The sequence below is a fragment of the Phyllostomus hastatus genome, unplaced genomic scaffold (genome assembly GCF_019186645.2).
Source record: "Phyllostomus hastatus isolate PE091 unplaced genomic scaffold, TTU_PhHast_1.1 phas_contig_34, whole genome shotgun sequence".
NCBI classification, from domain to species: domain Eukaryota; kingdom Metazoa; phylum Chordata; class Mammalia; order Chiroptera; family Phyllostomidae; genus Phyllostomus; species Phyllostomus hastatus.
The window spans coordinates 46,181,278-46,207,114 of NW_025333857.1; the positions used below are offsets into that span (position 1 = coordinate 46,181,278).

At 46.7% G+C, this 25,837-nt stretch overlaps 2 protein-coding genes across 7 annotated transcripts; both read right to left on the reverse strand.

Moving 5' to 3' along the window:
* Positions 1–4,076: 4,076 nt before the first annotated feature.
* On the reverse strand, positions 4,077–17,675 carry LOC123820050 (valosin containing protein). Of its 2 annotated transcripts, XM_045840738.1 has the most exons (17): positions 17,371–17,675; positions 13,623–13,734; positions 13,266–13,438; positions 12,004–12,146; positions 11,342–11,472; positions 10,744–10,875; positions 9,640–9,742; positions 8,663–8,796; positions 8,448–8,583; positions 7,980–8,092; positions 7,412–7,576; positions 7,198–7,320; positions 6,735–6,947; positions 6,225–6,533; positions 5,782–5,937; positions 4,895–5,049; positions 4,077–4,740 (listed from the first exon to the last, which is right to left on the reverse strand). In XM_045840738.1, the coding sequence occupies exons 1-17, from the start codon at positions 17,385–17,387 to the stop codon at positions 4,635–4,637; spliced, it is 2,421 nt and encodes an 806-aa protein (XP_045696694.1). In that variant the 5' UTR covers positions 17,388–17,675; the 3' UTR covers positions 4,077–4,634. The 2 variants fall into 2 exon arrangements, with proteins under 2 accessions (XP_045696694.1, XP_045696695.1); XM_045840739.1 differs by lacking the exon at positions 17,371–17,675 and having other exon boundaries at positions 13,266–13,537.
* Positions 17,676–19,123: 1,448 nt separating this feature from the next.
* FANCG (FA complementation group G) lies at positions 19,124–24,956 on the reverse strand. 5 transcript variants are annotated; one of them, XM_045840474.1, is made up of 15 exons: positions 24,825–24,956; positions 24,390–24,520; positions 24,090–24,180; positions 23,567–23,698; positions 23,152–23,354; positions 22,492–22,627; positions 22,225–22,355; positions 21,978–22,124; positions 21,694–21,845; positions 21,260–21,326; positions 20,714–21,003; positions 20,529–20,575; positions 20,177–20,332; positions 19,608–19,731; positions 19,124–19,451 (listed from the first exon to the last, which is right to left on the reverse strand). In XM_045840474.1, the coding sequence occupies exons 2-15, from the start codon at positions 24,483–24,485 to the stop codon at positions 19,343–19,345; spliced, it is 1,881 nt and encodes a 626-aa protein (XP_045696430.1). In that variant the 5' UTR covers positions 24,486–24,520; positions 24,825–24,956; the 3' UTR covers positions 19,124–19,342. The 5 variants fall into 5 exon arrangements, 3 of the variants coding, with proteins under 3 accessions (XP_045696430.1, XP_045696428.1, XP_045696429.1); XR_006785862.1 differs by having other exon boundaries at positions 19,311–19,451; positions 19,608–19,699; positions 24,390–24,929; XM_045840472.1 differs by lacking the exon at positions 23,567–23,698 and having other exon boundaries at positions 24,390–24,929.
* Between the last annotated feature and the right edge of the window lie 881 nt (positions 24,957–25,837).

Here is a 25,837-nt window from a genome sequence, read left to right on the forward strand (position 1 = left end):
ATCACAGGGGTACCAGAAGGAGAAAAGAGCAAGAAATTGACAACTTATTTGAACAAATAATGAGGGAGAACTTCCTCAATCTGGCCAAGGAAATGAGACTTCCAGGAAGTGCAGGAAGCTCAGAGTTGCAAACAAGTTGGACCCAAGAAAGCAATACCAAGACACATCCTAGTTACATTACCCATCGTTGAAGATGAGGAGAGAATCTTAAAAGCAGCAAGAGAAAAGGAGGCAGTTACTTACAAAGGAGTGCCCATAAAGCTATCAGCTGATTTCTCAGAAAAAACCTTGCAGGCAAGAAGGGACTGGAAAGAAGTATTGGAAGTCATGAAAGGCAAGGACCTACATCCAAGATTATACTCTATCCAGCAAAGCTATCAGTTACATTGCAAGGGCAGATAAAGTGCTTCCCAGAGTAAGTCAAGTTAAAGAAGTTCACCATCACTAAGCCTTTATTATATGAAATGTTAAAGGGACTTATCTAAGATAAAAAATGTGAACAGTAAAATGACAAACTCACAACTATCAACAACCGAACCTAAAAAAACAAACAAAAATGAACTAAGCAAACAACTAGAACAGGAACAGATTCACAGAAATGGAGATCACATGGAGGGTTATCTCAGAGAGAAGGAGGGAGAACGGGGAAAAGGTACAGGGAATAAAAAGCATAAATGGTAGGTACAAAATAGACTGGAGAGGTTAAGAATAGTATGGTAAATGGAGAAGCCAAAGAACTTACATGTATGACCCATGGACATACACTAAGGTTGTGGGGGGGGCGGAGGGGGGAATGATGGTGGGAGGAGGGTTACAGGGTGGAGGGGGAATAAAGAGGAGAAAAAAAATGGGTCAACTGTAATAGCAAAATCAATAAAATATATTTAAAGAAGTCATGAGACTTCCGGCAAGATGGAGGCATAGATGGACGCACCGTACCTCCAAACACAACCAAGATTAGAACAACAATTCAGAGGCAGAATAACACCCAGAACTGACAGAGAATTTAGCTGAATGGAAGTCGGACAGCCAAGAAGTTGAAGTAGACCCGTTCATCCAGACCGGTAGAAGGGGCAGAGAGGAGAAGCTGGGCACAGGTCGCAGTGCAGAGAGCAGAGAGTGCATAAGGCAACCAGGAGCGTGTAAGGCATCTGGGGCGCACAAGATCCCAGCGGGTGGACCCTGAGTTTGCAAGCGGCAGCTGATGGACCCAGTGAGGTGGCGATTGTGGACTGGGCAGAGCGCGCAACCCAGGATCCCAGAGAAGGGACTGAGGTCCCAGGAGAACAGAGCTACCACCATTGTTCCCTCCCGCCCCCGCCCCCACATACAACATCACAATCTAGCGACTGGAGTGCCCAGCCCCGGTGAACACCTAGGCTCCACCCCTCACCGTAACAGGAGCGACCATACCAAAAAAAAATAGACACACATGTCTCAAACAGAAGAACAGATCAATGCCCCAGGACTCATCCTTTTGAGCAACCAAGAGACAGCCAATCTATCAGATGCACAGTTCAAAACACTGGTGATCAGGAAGCTCACAGAATCGGTTGATTTTGGGTGCAAATTAGATGAAAAAAAAAATGCAGGTTACCATAAAAGAGATGAAGGAAGATACACGGAGAACCAATAGTGACGGGAAGGAAACTGGGACTCAAGTCAATGGAGTGGACCAGAAGGAAGAAAAAAACAACCAAACAGGAAAGAATGGAGAAATAAGAATTCAAAAAACAAAAAACAAACAAAAAAACACCCCGAGAAGCTTAGGAACCTCCAGAACATCTTTAAACGTTCCAACATCCAAGTTATAGGGGTACCAGAAGGGGAAGAGGAAAAGCAACAGATTGAACACGTATTTGAACAAATGATAAAGGAGAACTTCCCCAGTCTGGCAAAGGAAATAGACTTCCAGGAAATCCAGGAAGCTCAGAGAGCCCCAAAGTTGGATTCAAGAAGAAACACACCATGGCACATCATCATTAGCCAAAGTAAAAATGAAGGAGAGAATCCTAGGAGCAGCAAGAGATAAGGAGACAGTCACCTACAAAGGAGTTCCCATCAGACTGCCAGCTGGTTTCTCAAAAGAGACCTTACAGGCAGGAAAGGGCTGGAAAGAAGTATTCCAAGTCATGAAAGACAAGGACCTATATCCCAGATTACTCTATCCAGAAAAGCTTTCCTTAAGAATGGAAGGGCAGATAAAGTGCTTCTCAGATAAGATCAAGTTAAAGGAGTTCATCATCACCAAGCCCTTATTTTGTGAAATGTTAAAGGGACTCATCCAAGAAAAAGAAGATAAAGAAAAAACGTATAGTAAAAGGACAGCAAACTCACAATTATTAACAATCACACCTAAAGCAAAACCAAAAGAAACTAAGCAAACAACTAGAACAGGAACAGAACCACAGAAATGGAGATCATATGGAGGGTTAGCAACAGGGGAGTGGGAGGAGGAGAGAGGAGGGAAAAGGTACAGAGAATAAGTAGCATAGATTGTAGGCTGAAGATAGATAGGGGGAGAGTAAGAATAGTATGGGAAATGTAGAAGCTGAAGAACTCATGACAAATGGATATGACTAAAGGGGGGAATATGGGTGGGAGAGGGTGTACAGGGTGGGGGGGAGTGAAGGGGGAAAATGGGACAACTGTAATAGCATAATCAATAAAATACATTAAAAAAAAGAGAAAGAAATAATGAAAGAAAATGTCCTAATTTGGTGAAGGAAACAGACATATAAGTCAGGAAGCATAGAGTCCCAAACAAGTTGAACCCAAAGAGGACCACACTATGACATATCATAATTCAAATGCTAAAGGTTAATGATAACCCTTAGCATTTCGAGAATCTTAAAAGCAGCAAGAGAAAAGGAGAGTTACCTACAAGTGAGTTCCCATATTTCTCAAAAGAAACTCTGCAGGCAAGAAGGGACTGACAAGAAATATTCAAAGTCATGAAAGCAAGGACTTACAACCTAGATTAGTCTATCCAGCAAAGCTAAAATTTAGAATGGAAGGGCAAATTAAAGTGCTTCCCTGACAAGGTAAAGCTAAAAGAATACATCATCACCAAGCCATTATTACTTGAAATGCTAAAGGGACTTATTTAAGAAAAAGATCAAAACTGAACATTAAAATGGCAACAAATTCACAACTATCAACAAATGAAATCTAAAAAACCCAAGCAAACAGAACAGGAACAGAATCATAGATATGGAGATCATTTGGAGGGTTAACAGCAGGAAGGGGGAAGGAGAATGGGGAAAAAGGTGCAGGGATTACAAAACATAAATAATTAGTAGGTACAAAATACACAGGCAGGTGTTAATAGTATAGGAAATGAAGAAGTCAAAGAACTTATATGCATGACCAATGGACATGAACTAAGGGGGGGGACTGCTGGAGGGAAGGGGGTTACCAGGTAGAGAGGGGCAAAGAGGGAAAAACTGGGACAACTGATAATAGCATAATCAATAAGATATATTTTATGAATAAATAGCAGAGCATAGTCTATAACTGGACAAAACTACGCAAGTAGTCATCTGAAAAACTGAGAGCAAGGAGGGGGATGTTTAACTTAGGGGAAAAGAACCCCAAAAAACTCCCAATACTAGAATAAGCAATTTGTTTGTAATACAAATTACAGAAAAGTGGACACAATTTTAAGTGATCTTCAACTAGAACATGAATGTTTGGACTTTTTTTGATGCACCAAAAGGACATCCACCTGCAAACAGATCCTATCTTTCTCCAACTGTTAAGATATTTGGAGGGCAAGGTCTAGTCCTTGATCAGGAAAAGGAGACTGCAGTCCTAGCCTTACCATCCACATCAAAGGTAGGTGGAGGATGCCACATTGTCCACATCTAGAACTCCACCAGGCTATCCCCTACCTACCACAGTTCTATCAGTGATACTGCAGACATGGAGTTTGGCAGCGGTATCATACCGATGTTAATCAAGAGAGGAGGAGAGCAATCTTACAGGATTTCACATCTGAAGAATGCTCTGGCAGTAACGGGTAGTCCAAGGCCCTTCCCAGAAAAAGAAACAGGCACAGGGGCCAGGACTCTGGCTCCATTTTGATCCAACATTTATTGTTCTTTTACAACATGTCATTTTTGGTTTAGAAACTCCTTATGATTAGTTTTCCAACAATAACTCAAAAGCATGTAAAATAAAATCAACCTACTCTCTATATAAACACCCAGCAACTGTGGCCCTTTACCCTCCTGGCCAGGTTGGGTAGGGGAAGAAGGGAGGGCTTGAGAATCGTTGAGTGAAGTGCAGATGCTTTACTGTGGGAGTGTTGGTAGTGCCTTGGTTCACACCCACACAGGACCCCTGCACTGCCCCCAACTACAACAGAAACAACATAGGCCCAAGGTCCAATTCCCTGTTGGTAATTCACTCTCCACCTCCCAAATGAAAACCTTTATTTTATCACTTTGTTTTGTTTTGTTTTGTTTTTTTCAACAGAAACCCCCTGTCCAGAGTCTGACTGTAGCTGAACTGTTCAGGCTGAGAAATGGAAAAGGCCGTGGGCGCACCCCTGGTCCCTCCTGGGCAAGCGCCCCCACCCTCAGGGAACAAGGTCCAGCCAGGCCAGCTCGCAGCACACTGGCCATCACCACTTAGCCATACAGGTCATCGTCATTGTCTTCTGTGTATACACTGCCACCTGTGCCGCCTCCACTGCCCTGACTGGGGCCAGCTCCACCCTGATTTCCTGAAGGGAATCTGTGTGCACAAGAAACAGAGCATAAAATAAGAGTTAGGATGGGGCCTATATAGAATTTTCACAACTACCCCACTAGCCTCCTTAGGACTCCCACTGCCTTGGCTGTATAGTTTCCCAAGACAATTTAAGCATTCCCCACTGTAGCCTAGTTACCTGAAACTGCCAAAGCCCCGACTCTGCTGAAGGGTCTGAGCAAACATTTCGTATTTTCGAATGTCATTGTCACTGACAGAACGGCGAGCAAAGCGCATGGCTTCCTCAAAGTGATCTCGGCGGATTTCGGGCACTGGATCATCCTCTTCCACCTCCTGTAGGATTGGGAAACACAAACCACCAGGGAGAGTTAAGCCCAGCCTGGATTTCTTTCCTGGCCCTTTCCGATCTTCACTATTACAGTAGGCAATTGGTCTCCCTCTCTCCTATACAACCTAAGTCACTGACCTGCTTAAAAACCTGTCAGTGCATTCTGGAAAACGCAAAACTGTAGGGAAAGAAATCACACCAGGGCTTTCAGGAGTTTAGGGTGGTAAAAAAAAGAAATTGACTAAAGTGGCCCAAGAGAACTTTGGGATGACAGAAATTTCTATCTCTCTACTGTAGTAGTAGTAGTTATAGAACTTATAAACAGTGTACCTAAAAAGGATGAATTTTTATTATGTATAAATCATGCTTCAGTAAACCTAAATCTTAAAATGAAAATATCAATGAGTCTAGTGTTTACAACATTTGAATTAGGTTTACAACATTTGAACCTGTTCCACAGGTTCTATAACTGTGTTCTATTTGTTTATCCACACGATCATATTTTGATTTCCCTTATGGAGCTTATTTCATACTGAGCATACAGCCTGCCCATCTCTCCTCAGCCTTTGTAATTCCAGACCGAAGGTGGTAACCTCAGTTGCTTCTTTCTCTTTGGTGCCCCGCTAAATACCTTGGTCAAATGATTTTCTCAAAACCTTATACTCTTCTAGGGCATGGTGGAAACTGTCCCCTTGTTCCCAACAACTTACACATCTGAGGAAAGGATGCAAACTCACCATGGCTGATGGGTTGGTCTGCCTCTCACGGTCTCGCCTAATCTCACTCTCAATAGATTCACGAATGGCCAGCTTACAGGCTCGTTGGCAAATCTCAGTCAGGTCAGCTCCAGAGAAGCCATTAGTCATCTTAGCCAGGAACTCCAAATCCACATCCTAAAAGTTAGATTATCTTAGCATTTAGCCTCTCCTCCCATGATACACAAACACAATCTCCAAGCCACTCGAGTACTTCCAATTCCAATTTGTCCCATCTCTCACCACTGTTTTATTCCCCATTCTAGACTGTCCTAACACAATTGTCCTCAAGGATTGTCCTGAAACCTTCCAGCTTCCCTTTACAACCCTAATCCCCAATGAAATCTTGTCTGGGGACTGAACAGCACTCTACACTAGTCTGAGGACTCACAGAAATTCCCCACAGCCCATGACCTTGCACCTGCCTTGGCAACTGGGGACTTGCGCAGGTTGGCCTTGAGGATGGCAACACGGGACTTCTCATCAGGAAGTGGGATGTAGATGAGTTGATCAAGGCGGCCAGGTCTCAGAATGGCAGGATCAATGATATCAGGCCGGTTGGTAGCGCCAATAATAAACACATTCTTTTTTGTGGACATGCCATCCATTTCTGTCAGGATCTGATTGATAACTCGGTCAGCAGCCCCACCACCATCTCCAATGTTACCACCGCGGGCCTTGGCAATTGAATCCAGCTCATCAAAGAACAGTACACAGGGGGCAGCTTGGCGGGCCTGTGAGAGGGACAGATGGACTCAAACATTAGTACAATGGGTCTCTCAGGCCCAATTTACCTGAGAAGGAAAATAAAGTGACGTTCACTACCCCAGCTGAGTTTCCAGAATGAGATGTTTTAAACTCTCCCAAAGAAACAGCTTCTATCTCTACCTTGCCTCCAGGTAAGTGAATAGATAGCTCAGATGTTTGTAACTCACCTTGTCAAAGATTTCTCTGACATTGGCCTCAGACTCCCCAAACCACATGGTGAGCAGCTCAGGACCCTTGATGGAGATGAAGTTGGCCTGGCATTCATTAGCAATGGCTTTAGCCAGCAAGGTTTTCCCACAGCCAGGAGGTCCATAGAACAGTACTCCCTTGGAGGGTGTCATGCCAAACTTGAGGAATTTGTCTGGGTGCTCCACAGGATACTTGAAGTAAAAGAAAGAGGGTTCAGGGATACCCCATACAGTTTAAAGAAACCTAACCAAACAGAAGCCAATCCGCCCCCCAACCCCACAGTGTAAGATCTAGGCTCCTTTGATACCTCAAACACGAGGATAGCAGGACCCTGAATTATTCTCTCACAATTCCTGCAAAGAATGTGTCAACGCCCCAAGACTAACAAGCTCAGTTATGAAGTACTGAAGCAGTGACTCACCCTGAACCAAGGTACCCTACCTGGACCAGTTCCTGAAGCTCACGCTTGACATCTTCTAGGCCCCCAATGTCCTCCCAGGTTACCTGTGGCACCTCCACCACAGTTTCCCGCAGTGCTGATGGGTTGCTCTGGCTCAGGGCCCACTGAAAAGGGAAGAAAAACTTGGGATGAGACTTGCCAGGGAACGCATCAAAGTGCGTATGTATGGACCTTAAACGGGAGCACAGTCCTTACCCGGAAGTCATCCATAGTAACTGCCAGGGAGTTCATGACCTCAGCATCAATGGTTTCATCCTCTAGGTCAATAAGGTCCATCTTCTTGCGTATGGCTTGCAGGGCGGCCTCTGAGCACAAGGCTGCTAAGTCAGCGCCCACATGCCCATGAGTCTCATTGGCTACCTGAAGAGAGAAGATCTACTTACTATCCTGTCTCTAAGACCTAGCTGCCTTAAGAGGTCAAAGACAATAGAATCCTGGCCCCTTTCCCTGACTCCTATCTCTGGGTCCTCCCACTTGATACTAACAGTTCTTTCACTGGCTAGACTTTATGTATTCAAGCCTAGACTGCGGGCCTGGAAATAGAGCTCCTTCTAAAATTCTGGTTTAGTCTAATATAGTGTCAACCAAGAAACATGCCAACTCCAGTTTCCTAGCTTTAATCTCAAATCATTCCTTTTCCCCCACCCAGAAATCAAAATCAGTCTCCTCTCATCTTAAGTTTATATTCCTAGCCAGTTCCCTTCAACTGCCTGGAAATAGATATTCTAAAACCCCTGACCAGCCTTCATCACTACTACTCCACCTGTTCCAGGTCCACATCATCTGCCAGCTTCATGTTCTTGGTATGGATCTGAAGAATTTCCAAGCGTCCTGTAGCATCAGGGATTCCAATATCTACCTCCCTATCAAAGCGACCTGTGAAACAGTGTGCGAACACAGAAAGGGTTCATTTCTTGTCCAGAGGGAAGAAGGGATAGGCCTAAGGTGACCAACCATCACAGTCTGCCCATGACTGTTTTGATGTTAGTGCTTGAAGTTCTATGTCCTGGGAAACCTCTCAGCCTCAGGGGCTGGTCACTCTAGACAAGACCTGACCCCTAGGGACAAGGGAAGGGAGCCCTGGGCCCTATCACTACAAAAAACTTCAAGAAATGCACAGGATTAGATAGTTTAGATAAAGGACAGGTGTGGGATGAAAGATATTAAGCCCAGCAGAGTTACAATCTCCCTATGAACACGGACAGGGTGTAAGGAAGGGTGGAGTCCTCACCAAATCGCCGTAGGGCTGGGTCAATGCTGTTGGGTCTGTTGGTTGCTGCCATGACAATCACATGTGCTCTCTGCTTTAGGCCATCCATAAGGGTCAACAACTGTGATACAATACGCCGTTCCACCTCCCCATGGGTCTGTCAGGACAGGACATCTGGTCAGAAGTGAAGTCAGGACCTTTCAACCCCCCACTAATCCCTTGGGTTGAGGTCCTACTTTCTCTCTTTTGGGAGCAATGGCATCCAGCTCATCAATGAAGATGATAGCAGGAGCATTCTTCTCAGCCTCCTCAAAGGCTTTACGAAGGTTGCTCTCAGACTCGCCAGCCAACTTGCTCATGATCTCGGGACCTGAAAGGATACAGAACAGAGGCAATGACAAAACTACATCTTCCTCATTCCTAAAAGAAATCAGGTATTTTGTTTGCCCAGCTCAGAGACAGGTCCTAGGTGAGAAGAAAGAAGGTAATCTCTGCATACCTTTTCACAAACTCTATTAGCCACTACCCCAAGAGAGCCACCAGACCAGACTAGAAAGGAGCCAAGGGACTCAGTATTTATCTCACAGTTGAGCAAAAAGTGTAAGGACGACAAAAGAGGCTCTGGGACCTCTGGCTAGAGCGAGAGAAGCAGCATACGAGCTGGATCTCTAACAGCTACATATCATTCTTTTTTTAAAGTCTATATAGTTTCTTTTTAAAAATATTTATTTATTTTTGAGAGGGAAAGGAAGAGAGGAAGAGAAATATCAAAGTGTGGTTGCCTGTCACACGCCCCCTACTGGGGACCTGGCCTGCAACCCAAGGATGTGTGACCCTTTGATTCACGGGCTGGCACTCAATCCACTGAACCACACCAGTCAGGGCTAAAAATCATTCTTAAACAGCCAGTTGACCATCCCCCAAACCCTCTACAATAAGCATAGATTTTTTGGTTTTCCATCCTAACTTACTACCCCTAAATGTTCTCAGTCTATTTATAATCTTTCTCAAAGAGGATAGATCGGAGATACACGAGTAGAGTCTCTTCCCCTTGTTACTTATGTATCTATAATACACCCCAGGGGAAAAAAAAAAGATGCTGTACACAAGGCATGCCTGCAAATGATGTGTCCATGATTTACCCAGCTGAGACTGGGTCACACTCAGTTCAGAACTGGGTCCAGCCAAAGACAAGGTGAGCTAAGTCTCCTACCATTGATCAAAAAGAAGAAGGCTCCAGTCTCATTTGCCACGGCTCGAGCAATCAGGGTCTTCCCAGTCCCAGGAGGTCCATAGAGCAGGATTCCTCGAGGAGGCTGAGGACCAGTACAGAGTGAATGATTAGGTTCAGATTCACACCTTCTCCCAACCCCATACACCCTAAAACGGCTTGAGTAGGGCTCTATCTAGAAAGGTTGAGAATCACAGCTCAACACTGACACTAGTAAGAATGAGCCCTTAGCTGTAGCTGTTAGGAAGATAGTTTACTTCAGACCACACTCACTACTCTTTTCAGCAGAGAAAATACTGCGAGAAGGCTGACATTTATGACTATATTTACATAGGAGACTGAGGGCAGAGAAACCACCCTAAGAAACTAGTGTGAATCTGAAGATCCTGGCATTAGGGAAAAGCAAGAGGCTATTAGGCCAAAAGCTTGACTTTAGATAGACCAAGGGCCAAGGACCAGCTTAGTCATTTTAAGAGAGTGTTGCCAGAGAATCATTCACTTTAGTAATCACAACTCTTCAGGATTTATATTAGAATGCTTTTCCTTACCACCAACCACAAGCTTTCCCTCTTTAAGCTGTCTTTTCTGTGGCCTTCCACAGACAGCACATGGGATGTGCCCACATAGAAGATAGTTATTTATATGGTGCATATGAGGGGGAGGGCAATAATTTAATCTTCACCGTATCCCATGACATGAAAAAGGTTGGGAAGTTACATTCTAGACCAGCAGTTTTCAAATGTTTTAGATTCAGGACCCTTAACACTCTGCAAATTTCCTTAACTTTTGCTTCTATTGGGCAGCACTCTTCTAGACAGGTTGGCAAACTATGATGAGATTTGTTTTTGTAGAGTCCATAAGAATGGTTTTAAATTTTTCAAGGGTTATTAATAAACTATATATAAATGCAACAGAGAACTTCAATGCCCCACTGTTCCAGACCATTAGTAGCTTTAATAAATTTGGAGCCCCCTATAAACTCAAAAAATAATGAAACATATATGAAAAACAGGTCCCAGGATCAGACACAAAGTAGTTGTTAATCACCACCTTAGACTATATTCCACAGAGCCCAAAGGTGCTCACCTTCACACCAATTGCCTTAAATAGGGCAGGATGTCTCAGGGGCAGCTCCACCATCTCCTTTATCTGAGCTAGCTGTTTTCTGCAGCCACCAATGTCATCATAGCCTACTTCATTCAAGGACTCTTCCTCATCCTGAATATGGAGGAGACAAAGGAAAGGAGAAGGCAGGAATACTAGTATTAGCAAAAGACGAGTTTCTTCAAATCCTTCCACAATGTGATGTGGAAAAATCTGCTGTACTAGGAGTCTCTCCTTCAAGGGAACCATGCCTCAAAGAACAATTCAAAGTCCCAAGGCCAGATGGCTAGCATAGCTTTTCCTCTCACACTGTCCTTAATCTTACTGGGAGGGGATCCCCTAAGACCTGAAGCTGGAAATTCTGGTAAATGGGCATTCCAGCCTCATCATCAGCATCACCTCTTCAAAAGTCAGTCCAACCACTTAGATCCTTTTAGTTCGATCTAGATTTTAAAAATTACTGGTATCAGATATTTAAAAGAAGCTTAGTTCCAAAGAGCACACCATCTTGACGGCTCCCACATGACTGTACCACTGAGTAACCATGCAGTCAAGTATTGAGATCTGAGAGAGAACTCACCTCTCGTTTGATAGGTTCCCCTTCACAGTGGATCACTGTGTCTGGAGCAACAATGCAGTAAGGGCTGGGATCTGTCTCCACTACTTTGAACTCCACAGCACGCATTCCACCCCGAACAAGGAAAATGTCTCCTGTGAGAGCAATCAGCAGAAGGGCTGTTAGAGGTGTCAACTACAAGGGTAATCATCAGAACTTGGGATCTACAATATAAATTCACTAGATATTGCCCTTTTCCCTTCTCACCCCCAGAACCCAGTTAAGCATCAGTCAAGAGCAGAAAGCTAACCTGTAAAAGGTTCCTCTGGCTCTCAAGAGAACAGTGAACAACCTGATGTGCCAGAAGTCCATAGGTTTTGACTTCTGAGGTACAGGCAACCCTGCTTTTACAACAACCACTAATGATAGAGCTGTGCTGAATATTAAATACACTTTGGACTGTGACACAGCCAAAGTGGCCCACCTCCTCCTTCAGGGATTTAAGAAAAGATAGCTTATTCTCCTGGAGCAGGGAATGGGAATAGAGTAATGAGGGTGTGGGAGGGATCAAGGGGAAGGAGAGAATAGACATGTATATACATATATGAAACAGATGTTTCAAAGTTCACCCCCAAGTATCCCTATAAACAAACACCCTAAGGCCAGTCCTTAGAATTATCTCTCACCTTTCCGGATGGGTCGATAAGCTTCCAAGAAGTACGGCTTAAGGTATACCTCGAAAAGATTGCCAGTGATGCCTTCCACCGTGTCATCGATAGGTAGCACGTGGATGCGTTTGCCATACTTCACATCAGGGCACGGTTGGATGCTGAGAATGACAAGCAGATGCCACATTACCAACCACACTGCAGCCCCAAGCACTGGGTGTCCAAAAGGGCCTGGCACAGAGAGCTGATGGCAAGCAAAAGAGAAAAGGCAGGGATGGCTTTAGGTGAAGAGAGGCAGGAGGATAGAGTGGGAGCAAGGATAAAGGAACAGCCAAGCAGAACTAAGAGAACTAAGACAGGTCGCATTCGGGGAAGGGTAGTAGAAGCCATGAGAAGAAGCTTCTGGGGCTGCCCACTCCCAATCAGTGAACCAAAAGGAAGATTCACACATCTGGAACCCCTACAAAGAAGACTAGATAAGGGTCTTCAGTGAGAGATATCCAAGGATGACCCATTCTGGCTAATATTGGTGACCCAATATTACAAAGGGAGGTCTTTGTCTGTTAAATGTAAGGGTCAGAGAAATAGAAATAAAAAAAATAATAACCTCAGCCAGATGGTCAGAGCACTTTGAGAAAAGTGACTAAGTACCTCTTGGAAGGCTATACAAAACCTACGATCTATAAAGAAGAATCAGAGCCTAAGACATTCCTGGCCAGGTGCCAGGTGGTTGGGTAGCAATAGCCAGAGATGACTCCAAGATGCGAAAGCCTCTTGATTCAAGTTAAATCCAAAATCGCTCAGACTACAACTATCCTGGGTCTGGCTCAAACTGCCACTCTCTGCTAGATTATTTTAGATCTTTAAAAAGACCTGCTAGGACCCCACCTTCCTTACCCACACTCCCACCTCATTCCAGCCCCAACACAAGTCATTAATCCAACACAGCAGTGAGGTTATTTGACAAATACACACCCTCCAATGGCATCCTAAACCAGAGTCTAGGGTGCAATTAAGTTATACCTCTTGTAAGGGGGGAAAAGAAAAAAGGTATCAATAAAGTCACAGAAATGCCAATTTGTCCCAAAGGCCACAAAGAAGCAGATTTTAAAGTCCCAGGGAGGCAGAACCAACACCTAAAGACAACCCTGATACATAAGTCTTCCCATGGTTAGGCGGCTTCTGATATCTGCAGCTGCCAAGGCCTTCACAGGGTCTTGCCTATAAAGCAGGTTGTCTCTGGCCTCCCATCCCTGAGGGGCCAAGAACCACACACACACCTGATGACATCCCCTAGGCGTACGCGAAGGTTATTCCGAACAACTCTATTCATTCGAATCTTCTCATCAGAACATGTGTCATCAGAAAGCACAATGCACACAGCTTCCCGCCTCTTCTTTCCTTTCAGCAACACTGTATCACCTCGGAACAACTGGAGCTCATCCATCTTGGGCTGAGGAAAGAAGGTTAAGGCCTTTGGGTCACTGGGCCAGGGGGTAAGCAGCAGCCCCGGAGGTTGGGATTCCCAGTAAACCCCATCTATCTGTGGTCACTGCAAGAAAAATGAGAAAAGAAACCTGGGAAAAGCCCTCAGGTTAAGTGCAATAAGGAAAGATTAGACTGTGGACCTAACTTACCTGGGACAAGGACACCACACTGTTGTCCTCATTGATGGCTTCATCGACAATTAACCGATTGGGACGATTCTTCTGTTTAAGAATGGCTGTTGATAAGTCATCACCTTTTGAACTAGAAAGAAAAAGTGAAGTCAAGTCCCAATGTATACTCCAGTCCCAGGAACTCCAATTTCTAAAACTCACACTTAGGAAAGAATTAGTAAATAGATGAAGCTGCCCTAAATCAGAGAGTTCAGATGAAGGAAATTCAGCCAAAGTCATGAGTAACACCTAGCACACATTACAATTCCCATTCCAGTAGCTCTTGGTATTTTGAGCACTACTATCCTAGCTAGTGTCAGAGGTCAGTTCAAAGGTCAGAAAACTATGGCCTAAAAAGATTAAATGGAAGTGGAGACTAAGGACTAAGTACAATAAAAAAAAATGAAATTGGTCTTAAGACAGAACAGCGATTAAGAGAAAGTGCTCTGCCGCCAGACCTGCTGGGTCTGAATCCCAATCCTGCCATTACTTAACTGCGATCTTGGACAAGTTATTTAACCTCTTTGGAAGTTGGTGTTTTCTAATCTGCAAAATGGGGACATAGTAGTACTTACCTCAGGATTACTGTTCTAAGTAAGATAATGAATGCAAAGTGTTCAACACAATGCCTGGAACATGGTATTAATAGTCACTATAATTAATTACTGTAGAACAAAGCACAAGCCCTTCCTCTGCTAACCTTCCTGCCAAACAAAGTTGGCAGGACACCTTATCATAGGGCTCAGGGAGGCCCCAAGTCCCATCAAGCAAGGCTGGGGACAATGAAGCGAAATTAGCTCTACTCTCTCTCACTGGCTAACCCTGATGCCCAGAACTTTCTATATATCACAGGAATGCCAAACACAAAGACCATCATATTTGGGGGTGGGGGGGGGGGCGGGAAGCAAAAACAAAAAACAAACAAAACTAACAGATCTAGAACCTTCAGAAAGAGGTTTAAGCTCAAAAGGTGATTTCTATAAAGCCACATAACTGCATGGACTGGTTCAAAGTCCTCACCCAAATTAAGATCGCCTGAGTCTAAACTCGGTTTAAACTGTCCAGTTTCAATTATTTCCTAGAAGTTAAGATTATTTACCTGACACTAATTTCTTACCTAGCTTATCTCCAGCCCTCCACTAACTAAACTCAGTAGGCTCTCTCTTTGAAGAACTACCTCCTCTTAGTAAGGCTCAGGAAAACATGTGCATTAACCTAGAGAGGCCAGACAATGGAGAAAGCAAAGAATAAAAAAAGATCTTCATGAATTATTTCTTCATTCAACAAATTAACAACAATATTTGTGCATGCATACATGTATGTGCATACATGTGTACACACACACACACACACCCTAGGTACTGTAATGGGATCCAGGGCTACATAAGTTAACAAAACAAGATAAAATAGTATTCCTATTAGGAAATATCTTCACAACTTGCAAGAAAAAGAGATGCCTATGCTCTAGAGTACCTACTATGACGTTATGGAATTTTATATCTTTTGGTCCTGACACACCAAAAAGAAATCCAAATCCCATTCATCTAATAAAACTGTACACTTTCTGCTGACACTCACATAGGTTGCATCTTTAATCATAACCTTTAAACTAGTTTCCAAGAATGGAGCTTCCTAGGCTTAAACTTGCTCCCCCAACCCAGAAGTATGGCACTTTGGGCATAATGCTTCCAAGTAGACAAACTTTCCCAAGGCAATCATGGTAAATGTGACAGCTAAAGCTAAAGGCAACTGAAACCCATGAATTCTCCCTCTCCCTCACACCTCAAAATACCATCCAAAGGGTGCCCATGTTCCTGCTTGACCTGTAGGATTAGGGATGGGGAAAAATAAAATGGCTGATGCCTCTAACCATCATAGTTTCTATTTTAACCTCAAAGCTGCAGTCGAAGAAAACTTCCAATCTGCCTACCATTCCTGACCCCAGCACTGGGAATGAGTGGTATGCTCCTCCCTTAAGATAAAGACCTTTAATGCCACATCCATCTACTGAGATCAAAGGAACCCCTAAAAGAGAGAATTCAGCCTCACCATGACCCAACAGCAGTCCTGGAAGCTCTTTGGGGACACCTCACATTGTCTTTTATGTGAATCAGACCCTTTCCAGAACCCCAATGGGCTACAGGGAACTTGGAGGGAGTTCAGTGAGAGTCATCAGGATGACACAGAGGTTAGAAACCATCTTGATGCCCAATTTTAAGAGTTTGGGATTTTTTATTTTTAGTCTTGAAAACAAAAAACTGAATAACCTAAAGGAATATTTTAAGTATTAGTAAGTGGTCCTTTTAAATAGGCAACTGAGTGATACCATATTTTGCCTCGTATAATGCATGCCCAAACTTGCAGGAAAAATTTTTTTTAAATTTTTAAATTTGATTTTTAATTTACATTTAGATATTTGGTTTTTGTATCATAAAGGAAGTTTAGCATTTACTTTTGAACATATGGTACATTAGAAATTTTATTTAATAAATAACTACAAAACACAAGGATACAAGGTATTTCAGGTACTACTCATATATAATGTACATCCTTATTTTTCCCTCAAAAAATTGGGCAAAAAAGTGCACATTATACAGCAAAATATGGTACTCCATCTCGATTCAGAAACTTGAAAAAAGAACACACCAAAAAACCAAAACTCTATGTCAGGAAGGTGATTTGCATAGAAGAGTTTTTCAGAGGTTGACTGTGTCTTTTCTTTTTCCATTATGTAAAGCTCTTGGTTATAAACCCAGTGGACAAGAGGTGGCCAGGTTTTATCTGATGCTTTTCTTACGGGTAGAGGCCTCGCCCAGGATTTCTTAACACAGCCAACTTTAGGTGGAAAAAATCCGTGTGGGTTCGAGTTAGGGCAACTCTAACCTTCACGCCACGATGGTTGAAATCCATGAAGGCCCAGAACATAGGAACTTAGATTCGAACGATATAGCAAAAACCTAAAATAGTAGAGAAATGTAAAAAGTACTTTTCTCCCTTCGCCTATTTCATCACATCAAGGAAAACTGATAAAAGATTTCTCATGAGTAACAACCGACCTCAGGTAGGAAGGTCAGATGCGAAAAGCAGGGCTCACTCTCTCCCTCACTACTCAGGTGGCGCAGGATGCTAACCGCGGACCCAGTGGACCCGACTCCAAAAGGGCCATGGTGAGCTTCCCTGGGCTCGCCGCCGGGCCTTCCCAGGTTCCGGCCTCCGCCTGCATCTCCGGTCTCCGAAGGCCTTCACGTGGCCCAAAGTCCACGCCCACCAGGCCCAGTTAGGGCGTTGGGGCCTGCTCTCCGGGAACCAAAAGATTTCAGCGGGTGGTAGGCCGAATCGCAAGGGGTTTCTCGGAGGCCCCAGGGCTTCGCGCCGGCAGTGTGGGCCAGCAGTCCTCCCCAGGCCCGGACGGCAGTTCCAAGGGAGCCAATTAGGCCGGCCGGGGCCTGCATGACACAGCACGATCTGGCCCAGGCCCCGACCCGGGCCCAACGCAAACCCCGCCTAGGGGGCGCGCGGGTGCGTAGACCAGCGGAGCCCGGCCACAGCCCCTCCTTCGCCCCCGTCCTCTCCTCTCCTTCCAAGTCTCCCTTTCCTGGTTTCCACCTCTTAGACGCTTCCACTGCCAGGCCCGGCCGGGCCTACCCAGCACCGAAGGGCCCCCGGCTGCGCGCACCCACAGCGAGCGGGGGGTCTCGCGCGCGCATACACATTCACACGCACTCACTCAGCTCCCGAGGCCATGGCGCGCGCCTCTCCCGGCCGGCGGCTGTGGCGGCCCGCGAGTAACGGCTACAGGGGGTAGCAGGCGACCGACTGGACTGGGTCTCGGCTCCCTCAGGCGGGTGGCGAGCAGCAGCGACAAACCCGCAGGCAGCCTCCCTCTCACTTCCTCCCAGCGGCACCCGTGCGGTGGGCGGGCAGGAGACGTTGATTCCTGACCCGCGAGTGGGCAGCAACAGCGACGACTCAAACGACGGCTGCAGACGCTTCACTGAGACCGAGCCGAGAAGAGCCGAATCATCGGAAGAAGAGGTGCTCTAACCTCAGCCAATCAGCGCCTGCCCTAGGGACTTCCGCCCGCCTCTCAGCGCCTCTCCCCAGCAACTCGCGGACCAGAGCCAATCAGGAAATTCGTTTTGGCCTGGCTCCCGCCTCAGGGATGCAACACGTCTGGTAACGCCACGTCAATTGGCCACAACGCTGCGCTTCCTCGATGGATTGGAATTCTCGACCAATTAAAGAAAGGAGTGAAGCCAGAACGACTGGCGAGAGGAGTGTTTAATCCCCTGGAGGCGGACTCGCCCACTTGGCTCCAGTTCATTGGCTCTTGAGTTTTTTGTGCTGGAAAAAGACCTGGCACAATGGATTGACCCCATGTATTAGTCTAGTACTGTTGCAGTGATAACAAACACCCTTATCTTCTTCCAAAACCTGAGGATTCACCCTAACCCCCCTCCTTGCACCTTCAAAACTCTGGTTCAGGCTACCCCCTTCCTACTTTGGGACCCTTTGACTAGCACCAGTTTTTGTTTTTTAAATTTTACAGAGGGGAAGGGAGAAAAGGAAACAATGATGTGAGAAACATCGATCACCTCCTGTAGTGCCCCACCTGGGGACTGAACTCACAACCCAAGCATGTGTCCCAACAGGGAACTGAACCAGCATCCTTTCACTTCGTGGGATGACACCCAACCAACTGAGCGACACCAGTCAGGGCAGCAACCCAGCTCTTAATCCGCCTGTATCCTTTAGTTGTTCAACCCTCCGGTAACCCTAATCTGACAAGACTTTACGGTTCCTCAGAGCTTGGAGGTCTATGCTTTCTCTTACCACTGAACATTAATATTAATGGTTTGAGGAGGGAGGGCACTCAAATCCAGAAAGGGGTCAAAAGGCTACCACACAACACATAACATTCAATAGAGCCCAAAGCAGCAAGGAAATTGCATGCCAAGTTGAAGTTCTTGGGCCCAAAATACCAGCTAGCTCTGACTATATTCAATAGGCAACTCTGGTAGCACAGTAACTGGATTCACCCTTCGTCGTTTTCCAAAGACACATTTGACTGAGGCAGTTGATTCTCCTATTTCTAGAATTTAGGATTAAGGAGGAGTTTGGAAGTCAGAGACTCAGATCTGCTTGTCTCTCCCTCTAAGAATCAACTACCTGCCCTTGCCAAGACAGACCTGCCCAGACCACCTTCCAGATCCACCTCCACTCATTCTATCACCTCATAGAGGATCCTGGGCTTTGGGGCTCTGCTTTTAGACAACAAGAAGGACTAAAGTTATTGCTTTCTGAGTAAGAATTCCTGTAGCCCTTTCTTCTACCCTAAACTTCAAGTCATAAGGTAGATGATGAAGGGAGAGGGCATCTTAGACAGCCAGCACTTAACTAAATCAGACAGCTGTAAGCTTCCCTTGAGTAGTCTGCTTACTAAAGTATATGTAGTAAGCAGAGAAGAGATAGATATGAGATTTTACTCAATACAAGAAAAGGGGAAACAGGAAAAAAAGGTACCATGAGCAAAGTCAATGCCTTATTGGTTGGGGGGTGGGGGGGGGGGGTCCTCTGGAACCAGATGCCAGTAACTAGGCCAAAAAATTTTGCAGGCATACCACCAACTTCTCGAAAGCCCTCCCCATAGAAAGATGGCCCACTGGGGGCCCAAGCTCAGACTCTTCAAAACTTGGCAGCTACAGGTCACAAGGCTCCTGCAGAGATGTACCAAACTCTTCAAGAAGGGCTTCACGGTCAGGAGGACGAATCCAGCTCAAACAGGTTTCAAGGTACAAGGGGAGAGACCTGGAAAGCAAGAAGGGTGAGGCCTAAGAGTGAAGGACAGACAGAAGGTTGAGCAGCCTTTCCTCCCTTTCACTCACCACCACCCTCCCCAATGGGCCCATGATTCCAGGACACCCCACTGCCCATCAGAACCAACCCAGCAGGACTCAGCCTCACCATGTAGCATTCTCCTGTGGCAGCTTAGCTTGGGCTTCTAGCTTCTGCCAAAGAGCAGTAGCCTCATCCCTCCGATCCAGCCTCTTCAGAGTCTGAAGCAGATGAAAGGAAGCGTCTCCATTACCTGTAGCCCCACCCCAGAGTACAGAGTCTTAGAACCTGACCCAGTCTTAAACATCATTTTATAAAAGGGGAAACTGAGGCATAAAGCAGGGCAATGCCTTGCCTACCATCACACACTGAACCAGGAGTAGATCATTCCTGACTATTCCTATCCCTAAGCACTACCTGCCCAGGACAAAGAGCTCAGCTAATTCTGTTCCTGCACAACACATTCCCAATGTAGTCATTGTCTTTGTGTTTGAGGACATTGGGAAGACTGGGGAACTCCTGAGAGGCCTTCATACACACTTGCACATGTCTTGTGTATGTCTGTACACTTAGGTATGTCCCTAGGTACATACAGCACAATCCCCTTCACCCCTCCTACATAGGAACATCACTTAGTACCTCCCTCATGGACATCTTTGTGCACCTGTGCATAGCCAACATCATGCAAGTATACATACCTGGGTACACCTGCACACTGAGGAGGAAGTCCTGTAGCGCTTTGGTATCCTGGCCACTGGCCCCCCATTCTAGTCCACGACTAATCAAGGCAGCTGCCCGAAGCTGTTGTAGCTCCACATCTGACGTATACCCCTGCTCACAGTTGGAAGCAGGCCCTGGGGACCACCCCCAAAGTCAAGAAGTGTGTTCCCAGCCACATAGTCACTAAAACCCCTAGTCCCCCTCTATCTTTCTTGTGTCCAGAGTCGTTTTCTCTTAAATTTCCCAGTGGGCTAGGACACATGAAAAGGGAACTGATATCTACCATCACCACTTCTAGTAGGAAAGAGGAAAATTGAGAGTCTAGATCACCTTGTTCTTTGTCCTTAGGTGTGTCCCGGAAGAGCAGCTCGAGGCACCTAAAGTGAGACATAGAGCAAAAATGAAGAGGAGTCAAGCTCAGAAACTCTGGGGTGCACAGGTAAGATTGGAGCTCACCAATGAATATTTATCCCTCCACACTTCCCCAAGGGCCCTGGTTGGTTTCTAGGGCTCACCGGCTAAATTCACTAATTGCCTGTTTTTGGTCTCCTAGTTGCACCCAGGCTTGGCCCTGAAGCAGGTAGGTGGCAGAGACCCAGGATGGGCACTGTGGTGACTCCTTGGTCCCTTTTCTTGCATCTTTCCATGGTTGGGGCATCTTGGGAAGCAGAGATGATGTGCGGCTCAGCAACTCCTCACATACTGTCAAAGCATCCTGAGCTCGGCCTGCCTGGATCAGTGCTGCTGCCGCCTCCAAGAACACCTCAGGCATACAGGGCCCTGGGGGGCAGGTGGGTGGGGAGAACTGGGGTGGGAGAAAGATGCAGTGTCTTGAAGTAATATGAGCCTCCACCCCCAACCTCTTCACCAGGCTCTGGTACCATATGGAGACCACCCACTGCTTGCTGCCCTGGATTCCTTGCTCTGGGAAGACTTCCTGGTCTGCCCCCAACTCTGGACAGACAGAAGAAGATAAAACAGAACAGCAGTCCTGATCTACTCCAAAGGAGACTCCAACCCTTTCCTACCCCAACTGCCAAGAACCTTGAAGATATACCCACCTTTGGCTCCGAGCCATCCAGCAACAGGGCCAGCAGGTCCAAGTAATGCTCTACAGCGTCTTCTGCCCTGAGGAGTCATAGCCCATGAGCCTTACATTAGACCCTTGCTGGGTCCTCAGAGGGCTCTTAGCTAAGTAAGGGATGCTCAAGAGCCTTGGGGAGTGGGTCTTGGAGCTCCAGTCTTGACTCAGTATTAATATACCCTCCTTACAGAATGGGTTTTGGAGACTTCAGAGTTTTAAAGATACAGGTTAGTGTCCGGGGAAAGAGTTCTCAGTTCAGGTCCAGTGGCAAGGCAGGAGGTTGAGGAGTGGAGACCTATGTCCTGCCACTGACTCATCTATCCCACTGACTCACATGAACAGAAACAAAGTCACACCCCAGGGAGGTAACAGAAGTGGGAAGAAGAGCTCACGTGAGCAACAGAACCTCACCTTCCCATCTGTAGACATCGGCTTGCTAGCAGGTATTTGACCTGGCTCGGTGTACCACAGTGAAGGGGTGAGGCTGGGTCAGGTCGTGGGAGTAGCAACTCTACCTCAATAAGAAAATGGGGGACTTCAGAGCTGGGAATGACATTCAAAGCCTAAAAGGGACAAAAGAAGAAAGTATATCTATAATCTTTGGGAGCCATACTTCCCTCTACTTATACTTCATTAGTCTCGTCCACACAAGCACCTCAGCAATCCCCATATCTTCAGTTGGTACAGTTCCTTACCTCAACCAGAAGTTCCAGACTCTCCAGCTCTGCCGCTGTGTTCCCCAGTTGCCGATATAGCCTTGAGGCCTCCAGAAGTGGGGGACCACAGATCGACTCCCCTTTCAGGGCTGCAACCAAGTATAGCAGAGCTCTCTGTGGACTGCCCTAGAGGGGTGAGAGGACACAAGCCTCAGCCACCCTCACAAATAAAAAAGCTGTCTATAACACCCATGGTTTCCCTAACCCACCCTAGCATTGTCTTTACCATCTTTCGGAGACAGGTCCCCAGTGCTGTGTACACCTGGACCAACACAGGCCGTGGGCACAGACCTGAGGCCGCTTCATACAGGCTGCTCAGTGCCCTGGGCAGACTCCCTGTGATCAGCTCCTGGAGGCCTGACAGGAATCAGAGTATGAGCTTAGACAGGCCACAGGGCATGAGTCAAATAAGACATGACAGGAAAGTTATGAGCCTAGAGGCCCCTTAAAATGGGGAGTGGTGGGGAAGGAATGAGTTAGATTGCTAACTGACCTTGGCGAAAGGCAGATGCTGTCAGAAGGACATCCCTCAATCCCTGGGCATCCTGCAGGGTCAGTGGATCATCTGATGCCTTAGCAGGGGGGTTCCAAGTTTTTAGAAGGAGCAGCAGATCCCCAGAGGCCTCACTCTGGGGAGAGAAGGACCATCAGAGGATCCAAGCCTATAACTCTTTCTTCTTCTGTCTCAGTCTATCCTGGTTGGACCTTGAATTCAAAGGTCCTCCTGACTCCTGTTCCCTCAATTCTAAGAGACTGGTAGCTGTGGGGAAAGGATAAAGGGAGGAAGACAAACCTGGGGCAATGATAATATATTCTAGTGCACCTCCTCACTCAGGATAAGTCCATGAGGACACAGGGCAAGGACCATGTTTGAGTTACTTATGAAAAGACTGAGACTGGGAAGTGACTTCAACATGATCATGAAAGCCCTAACCCTATCCAAGATTATTAAGCTATTTTAAAAACACACCCAAGAGAATCCCTCCCATGTGGGATCAACCATAGCAAGGTCACCTAAGATTCCTTGAGATAACCCAGGTCTAGTGACTACCAATCCAGCACCCTTTCCAGCACATAATGATGCTACTGCAGCTTGGAGAGGAGAGGGGAAGGAAAATATCCTTACTTTGATCCAGGTCACTTCCCAAATTACCTGGCTACCATTCAGAGTCTGCAGCAGCAAGGTCAGGTCCCCAAGACGATCAGTGCTTAACCAGAGGGCAGCCTGCAGGCCAGCCAGGTGATGAAGGGCAGGGAGCAGCTCCGGTGGAAGGGAGGACACGTGAAGGACAGAATTCCACAGCTCCATGAGTCTACCTTCCAGCCTGGGCCCCAGCTGCTTCTGGGTTTCCAGCACTATAGAGTACACACACATACAGCTGAGACAGGACCTCATCTCTGGCTTTCCTTTTATGCAGGAACACAAAGATGCTCCTAGTCTGAGGAGCACATGGAGGGTTGGAGAAGGGCATCTCCCTTCGTGGAGGTGACAGATTATGTGGTTCCTCCCATTCTCCTTGTAAGGACTGAGGCTGGCAGGGGTATGGGAGAGAATCTCTGGACCTCACCTCTCTCTAGGCCATGTTGGATATCCTGTGCCTGGTCCTCAGTGAAACCCTGGGCCAGGCTCACCTTCAAAGTAGTAAAGTTGCAGATAACAGTCAGTTCCAAGGGGAGAACAAGAACTGCTGCAGGGAGCCCTAGAGTGACAAATGCTGGTCTCACAGGCTGCTCCCCCATGAAAAATTCCCTGAATAAGGCCCCAAACCACAGATCACCCCATCTCAACTAAATGGCCTCCAAAAAGAACGTGCCCTTTGGACAAAGTTTGGAAAGGGCAGAAAGTTCTCCAGATTAAACCACTCTGGGAATCACTTCTTCAAATGCTGCTGCTGTGTGTGTGCATATAATAAGGAGATAATCCTGTACAAAGATGATCCACTCCAGTCCTTTCTGTGCCCCTGTCCCGAGTAATTGCCTCAATCCCAGAAGTGGAGAGAAGAGGAACTAGTCTCTGGATGCGGAGGGTGTATATGTTGGGGGGCACGGGGGAAGGGCAGTACTGACCACCCTGGGGAGGACCCTGCTTACCCAGCAGACTATGGAGGAGTCCCCTGAACCCTTCCAGCGCATCTTGAGCCAACTGCTGTCGCCTCAGAGACAGACCCGAGTCCTGAGCCACCTGTCAAACATAGGGTGTAGTGTCGCTGTGAATAAGTCCTTTTCTCCTCTCCTGCAGCAGTGGCAAGGGATGTCCTTCTCCAGTCATTTCTGGCTTTAAGGGGAGGTCAAGCTCAGACTTCCCGCCCCCATTCGCTGGGGTAAATCCACAGCAAACCCTCTTTCTGGTATTTTGGGGCTGAAAAGCCAGGGTCCAAGCAAGAGCGTTACCTTGGCCTGTCGAACTAGCCGGTCATTCTCTGCCCTCCACAGGTCCAGGCAGTTGACTTGCGGCACTGAGGAACCCAGAGGGGTCTGGTGGGACATGGTGGCCGAGGCTGGGCCCGGACACCTGGAGAGGCCTGCAAAAGGGTCAGCCCATTGCCCCACAGTACCCACACGAGCTGGGAGGAGCCCGTGCACCTCCGCACCCCACCGCGTTTCCTTTGCTCCGAGCCGGGAGAACCCGACCCTCTCCCAGCAGCCAGGCCGGGCTCTCTCCCCTTCGCCTCTGGTTGGCCGGGCCGACAAAACTCGGCTGTGGTTGGTCGTCTTCAAGGGATAGTGCCCGCGGGAAACTCGAAAAACAAATGAGTCCGGACAGACCAGTGAGGAAGGCTGAGGCGGGCAGGAAGCGGGAGGCGTGTCTGATAAAGTAGTTCTTACAGCTCAGTGGTCCACCGTTTGGCTTGTAGGCCTTGAGAGACCGATGTCGAAACCAGATCCCGAGGCTCAGCTCTTCCTCCCCAGGCACGCTCCCAGGTCTGTTGGGTTTCCCCTCCCTCTGAGGAGGGCAGGCCCGCGCGATGCATGCTGGGAGTCGCAGTACCGCTGACAGCCGCTTGAAAAATCCGGCGGGGAGCAAGTGTCTCCCAAAGCAACTGACTGGAGTCCAAGGCTCGGTAATAGGGCCATCCTTCCTCTGCTCACCATAGAGCATCATCAACACGCTCACCGCATGCAGTCTGACTGCTGGCACCGCGGCCCTGTGTTTGTGCAGCCTGCATTGCTCACACGTTTTATCTGCTCAATCCTTTCAGAAAATGCAGATAGGAGAGCTGGATATTCGAATGCCACACATAAAGTCAATTCAAAATGGACAGGTTGGACCTTATTAAAATTAAAAATTCATGCTATAGCCCTGGCTGGTGTGGCTCACTGGATTGAGCGCAGGCCTATAAACTGTAAGGTCTCCAGTTCGAACCCTGTCAGAGAACATGCATGGATTGCAGGCAGGTCCCCAGCTGGGGGCTTGCAAGAGGCAACCTATGAATGTTTCTCTCACACATCGATGTTTCTCTCCCTCTCTTTATCCCTCCCTTCCCCCTCTCTAAAAATAAATAAGATCTTTAAAAGCAAAACAACAACAACAACAACAACAAAACCCTCTCATGCTACCAAGACACCATCAAGAAAGTTCAACTACAAAGTGGTAAAAATATTTGCAAATCATATACTTTATAATGGACTTACTACTCTCAAAGATCAATAATACTTATTTGAACCATTTTAAGGCGGCAGAAAAATATGAATAGACAGTTTACCAACAGGATACACGAATGGCTAAGAAGCACACACAAAAAAATGCTCAACATCATTAGCCATCAAAAAAATTGGATAAAATGAACTTCATCAAAACTTAAAAATTTTGGCCCTGACTGGTGTAGCTCAGTGGATTG